This window comes from Guillardia theta, assembly GCF_000315625.1.
Source record: "Guillardia theta CCMP2712 unplaced genomic scaffold GUITHscaffold_67, whole genome shotgun sequence".
Taxonomy (NCBI): Eukaryota; class Cryptophyceae; order Pyrenomonadales; family Geminigeraceae; genus Guillardia; species Guillardia theta.
In genome coordinates this window covers 1,642-6,416 of record NW_005434607.1, presented here as the reverse complement: position 1 = coordinate 6,416, position 4,775 = coordinate 1,642, and the positions used below count along the sequence as shown (strand labels likewise).

Below are 4,775 nucleotides of genomic sequence, written 5' to 3'. Positions count from 1 at the left end.
GGGACTGCAAGGAGGCAGAAACGTCTAGGTCATGCCCGATGTGTCGCTCGAGCGGGACGAGCATGTGCAGGATCTACTAGTGACTAGGGAGACATGCGAGGAGACTGGTCTAGGCCTCTCATCGCTTGTGCTTGCACTAGTGAGCCATCTACTGCCGTATGACTCGGATAGCACATGTCTTGTACAGCCCCGCAGCTCTCTTCCTCTACTCACCGGAGTCCCTCCTCGGGCCCGGGACGGGAGTAGCTGAAGCACCGGGCCGCGGCCCCGGGGCCTCGGGGCCAGGCCCGGTCACTGAGGGCACTCGGGCTCGAATAAAGAAAAGATTGACCTCTCTTGATGGGAGGGGGCTAGAGGGTACATGAAGGAGAGGGACGAGATGGGTAGGTGGTCGTGAAAGTGATGGGGTAGGACCCGGTAGTCTGTGTAGATTTTTACGCTGATGTCGCAAGGGTGAGGGGGTGAGGGGGTAGGGGGGTAGAAAGATACGGAGGGGAAGGGACGGGGAGGAGTGAAGAGGAGAAGAGAGGGGAGAGAAGGAGAAGAAGAGACAAGACAAGAGTGACTGCAAGGTTGACTCACTCAATCTCAGACCTCTCTGCTTCCCTTGCTCATTCCTTGTTGTCTCGTCTCAGACCTTCGCCGATGTCGTTGTTAGTTCTTGGTTTTGCTTCTTTCTTTTCGTCCTCTCCTTAATTTTCTTGATCCTTTTCTTCCTCCTCCTATTTTCTTCTTCTTCTCATAGTCTCTCTCTAGATATGACTTTCTTGATGTTTGTTGCAGTACAGCTTCTCGTCTATCTGTATATGTAGTGATGTGTTGCACATCATCTCTTGATGATTTGTCTTGCCTCTATTCATCTCGCATTGTCATTCGATGTTCCTCTTCCTCGTGAGTTTCTCTCGCCTGTCTCGCTTGCCTCTTTTCTTTATCGACTCGAGTCTGTCTCCTCATACATACCTCACGTCTTATCCTCTCTCTATCTCTCTGTCTCTCTGTCTCTCTGTCTCTCACTGTCTCTCTCTCTCTCTCTCTCTCTCTTTCTCATCTTGGCTGCTGGTCGTGATTCTGCTTTTTTTTCTCTTCCCCTCTTTCTCACCCTCTCCTAAACATCTTGTAAACATCTCTCGTTGTCTACTGGCTTGTTCATCTTCCCCTTTCTTACCCTCTCTCTCTCCCTTCCCTTGTCGTTTTCTCTCTTCTCTCGTTTCTCTCTCGTTGGTTTTACCTGTCGAGCTGCTTCTCTTCAAGCCTCAGCCAGTAGAGTAGAAAGGCGATCAGAAAAGCAAAGGGAACAGATGGAAGAGGAGAGGAGAGAGGAGGAGAAGAGACGAGCAGGGCAGGGAGAAGCAGAGAGCAGAGAGCGGAGAAGAGGAATGGACAGGGGGGAGGTAGTGGAGTGAAATGACAAGGGGAGCGGACAAGGGAGGGGACGAGTGAAGAGAGATGGAGGAGCGAGGAGAAGGGGGAAGAAGGAAAGAGACGGAAAGAAGGAAAGGAAGAGACTGCGAGGAGCAGATCTGACCGGAGAGAAGAAGATCTTGCACGAGAGGAGAGGAGAGGGGAAGCAGGTGAAAGGAGAGCAGATCAAAGAGAAGAGAAGATCAGGTCAGAGGAAAAGGCTGGCGGAGAGGAGAGTAGATAACGGAGAAGGCTAGATTGTGAAGATGAACAATGTAGCCACAAGAGAAGAAGGCTAGATTGTGAAGAGTGTATTGGAGATTTGTAAGAATGAACATCCAAACATTGATGAAAAAATATGCTTGGATTGAAGGTGCACAGTTTGTAAAATGTAACCCCCTGGATCCTTGTTGTCTACCACCATTCGTCTCCAGACGTGCAACCATATGAGCAACAGTCCTCATCATATCCATTACACAGCTTGTATATGTCTCCACATTTCCAGCATGAGAACTCGAGCTCCTCTTCGTAACATCTCTTGCAGTATGGCACCTCCATATAGCATCCATCGCACAGATATTCTGCGGTTACTATTGCGTCGAGGTGCTCAAACACATCATCATCACACATAGAGCATCTCCATACAAAATAATTATCTCTGCAGGTCTTGCACACATCCGATATATTCCGCTCTTTACAAGGTGTCCAAGAGCAGCAAATCTGGCACATAAAGTTGTCAAGGTTGAATTCCTTGATCTCTGTCTTGCACAACTCCATGTACCTATCAAAGATGATGTCCTTGACATCACTCAAGCAAGAGTTCTCAAGATTGATCTTGTTGAACTTCACAATCAAAGGATTCAGTTTCGTTTTTTGCGCATAAGACATCCACGTTGTCATTTCTTGATCAGATATCTTGAAATGATTGCAATCTATCCTTAGATCCTGCAGCTCTGTATGTCCAGTCTTTCTTCTTGTCGCCAATGTCGTTGGTTCCCCCCTTGATCCCCTTGGTCCTCTCCCTAGTAGAAAGCCACCCGCCTCAGACCATCAGCACCAAATGCACAAAAGGCAGCAACAAGACATACCCGCAAGATACCATCGTACACAAAAGGCAGCAACAAGACTTATTCTTCTTTTTTTTAGTTTTACACTCCCCCCGTAGCCGCTGGTAGGATTAGCTTTTCTTTTTTGGACCACCCCACCTCCCTCTTCTCCCCTCCTCGTACCACCCCCTACCCCTCCCTAGACCGGCCTCGCACCCCCTCTCTCCCTCGATGCACGTACCCCCTTTATCCCCTCCCTTCCTCTCCCCTCGCTCCTCGGCCCGCCATGGCAGCGGACCAGGGAGCGCTCCCGTCCTTCATCTGCCCCATCAGCATGGCGCTCATGACCGACCCTGTCACCTGCTGCGATGGCCACACCTACCAGAGATCCTCCATCGAGACCTGGCTCCGCCATCGTCTCTCCAGCCCCCTCACAGGCGCCCTCCTCCCCTCCGACCACCTTGTCCCCAACCTCGCTCTCCGCAGCGCCATCCAGGAGTGGCAGGAGCGACACGCGCTGCTCGTCCCCAGGCACGACGTGGAGATGGAGCGGCAGCCTATCTCAGCAGGCTCCTCCCAGACCCTCTACATAGGTCACCTCCGCCAGCAAGGAAGGAGAGCAGGGCCCGGCAAGATCAAGGTAGCCGTGCTCAAGCTCAGGCAAGACGACGGCGGCAGACAAGCCGCGGTCATGCTCAGACTCGGGCCGCATCCTCGGCTTGTACGCTACATGGGGCAGAGCCACGACGCCGACGGCTGTCCCCTGCTGCTGACCGAGCTCGCCGAGCTGGGGTCGCTGAGGGAGGCTCTGCTGGGGAGGCTGGCGGGGCAGGTGACACGAGGGCACCAGATGGCGATGATGGAGCAGATCGCGCAGGGCATGGAGCACCTGGCTGAGCAGCGGGTCGTGCACCGGGACCTCGCGGCTCGGCACGTGCTGGTCATGGGCTTCGACAAGGAGGACGTGGGGAGGACGTCGGTGAAGGTGGCGGGGTACGGGCGGGCAGGGGAGCTGGTGGACGGGAGTGACGGGAGGGTAGCGGGGCGAGCGCTGCCGGTGCGCTACATGCCCCCAGAGTCGATGCAGAGAGGCCGGTGCTCGGAGAAGAGCGACGTGTGGGCCTACGGGGTCACGTGCTGGGAGATCCTGACCTCGGGCATGACCCCCTACTACCCCATGACGGACCCGACTGTGATCGGGTACGTGTGCGGGGGTGGGAGGCTGCCTCGAGAGCACCTCCTCGGAGGATGCCCGGACGGGTTGTGGGCCCTGCTGGAGAGCTGCTGGGCGACGAGGGAGGAGGACCGCCCGAGGTTCGCCGAGCTTGCGGTAGCTGTAGGAAGAGCCGGAGCGGAGGGGGATGAGGGGGCTGCTGCATGGACATGGTCAGACAGGACGCCTGGACAGCAGCGGGCAGGGGCCGGCAACCAGTCGCTATGCCGAGGCATACGCAGCATGGCAGAAGCTGCATGGAGAAGGATCGGAGAGGCAGCGGGGGGAGGGATCGAGGCGGTGGCGAGGAGAGTCAGGAAGCGCAAGTACGCAGAGCTCGTGGAGCTGCAAGAGTCAGCTTGCATCGCCTTGGAGTCCACGGGCAGCGACGCTCTCAGCTCGCTGAGGACGGGAGCTCAGGCGCTGCCGGTCGGGATGGAGCAGCCGGCAAGGGAGGCATGGAGGCTGCTGAGGACGGGAGCTGACGACAGCATAGAGGCAGTGATGCAGGAGATGAGGACGTACGAGGCTCTCGCGGAGGTACAGCAGGCTGCGTGCGAAGCCTTGGTCAGCATGGCTCGGAACGGGGAGGCTGACAAGGTCAAGGCGCGAGAGGCGGGAGCGATCGAGGCCGTCGTCAGCGCCATGACCACGCACGCATTCGACGCAGGGGTACAGCAGGCTGCGTGCTCGGCCTTGCGCTTCACTGTCAGCTTCAGGGACGAGAGCCAGGCGCAGGCGCGAGAGGCGGGAGCGATCGAGGCCGTCGTCAGCGCCATGTCCACACACGCAGTCGACGCGGGGGTACAGCAGGCTGCGTGCTGGGCCCTGAGACATACCGTCGGTCGCATCGAAGACAACCAGGCGCGAGCACGGGAGGCGGGAGCGATCGAGGCCGTCATGAGATGCCTCGATAGGTATGCGGACGACTGGCAAGTACAGCAGGCTGCGTGCTGGGCTCTGAAGTACACAATGCAGTACTTCCGATACCAGGGCACAGCGAGAGATGCGCAAGCGATCGAGGCTGTCGTCAGCGCCATGACCAGGCACCAGAGCAACGCGAAGATACAGCAAGGACTATGCGAGGTGCTGACAGCGATAGCCGAGAGCCACGA

At 56.6% G+C, this 4,775-nt stretch overlaps 3 protein-coding genes across 3 annotated transcripts in view; all 3 read left to right on the top strand.

Moving 5' to 3' along the window:
* Window positions 1–2,733: 2,733 nt before the first annotated feature.
* Window positions 2,734–2,961, top strand: GUITHDRAFT_75562 (hypothetical protein; the record flags this gene model as incomplete). The annotated part of the gene is made up of 1 exon (XM_005827315.1): window positions 2,734–2,961. A coding segment is annotated over one exon (228 nt), but the record flags the coding sequence as incomplete, so codon positions are not given.
* A 345-nt stretch (window positions 2,962–3,306) lies between these two features.
* Window positions 3,307–3,765, top strand: GUITHDRAFT_75522 (hypothetical protein; the record flags this gene model as incomplete). The annotated part of the gene is made up of 1 exon (XM_005827314.1): window positions 3,307–3,765. A coding segment is annotated over one exon (459 nt), but the record flags the coding sequence as incomplete, so codon positions are not given.
* A 468-nt stretch (window positions 3,766–4,233) lies between these two features.
* GUITHDRAFT_75582 (hypothetical protein) overlaps window positions 4,234–4,775 on the top strand; it is a gene marked incomplete at both ends in the record, with an annotated part of 1,584 nt that continues 1,042 nt past the window's right edge. The window contains one exon of the mRNA XM_005827313.1: window positions 4,234–4,500. Within this exon, the coding sequence (XP_005827370.1) occupies window positions 4,234–4,500 (267 nt within the window). The remainder of the gene's footprint in view (window positions 4,501–4,775) is intronic.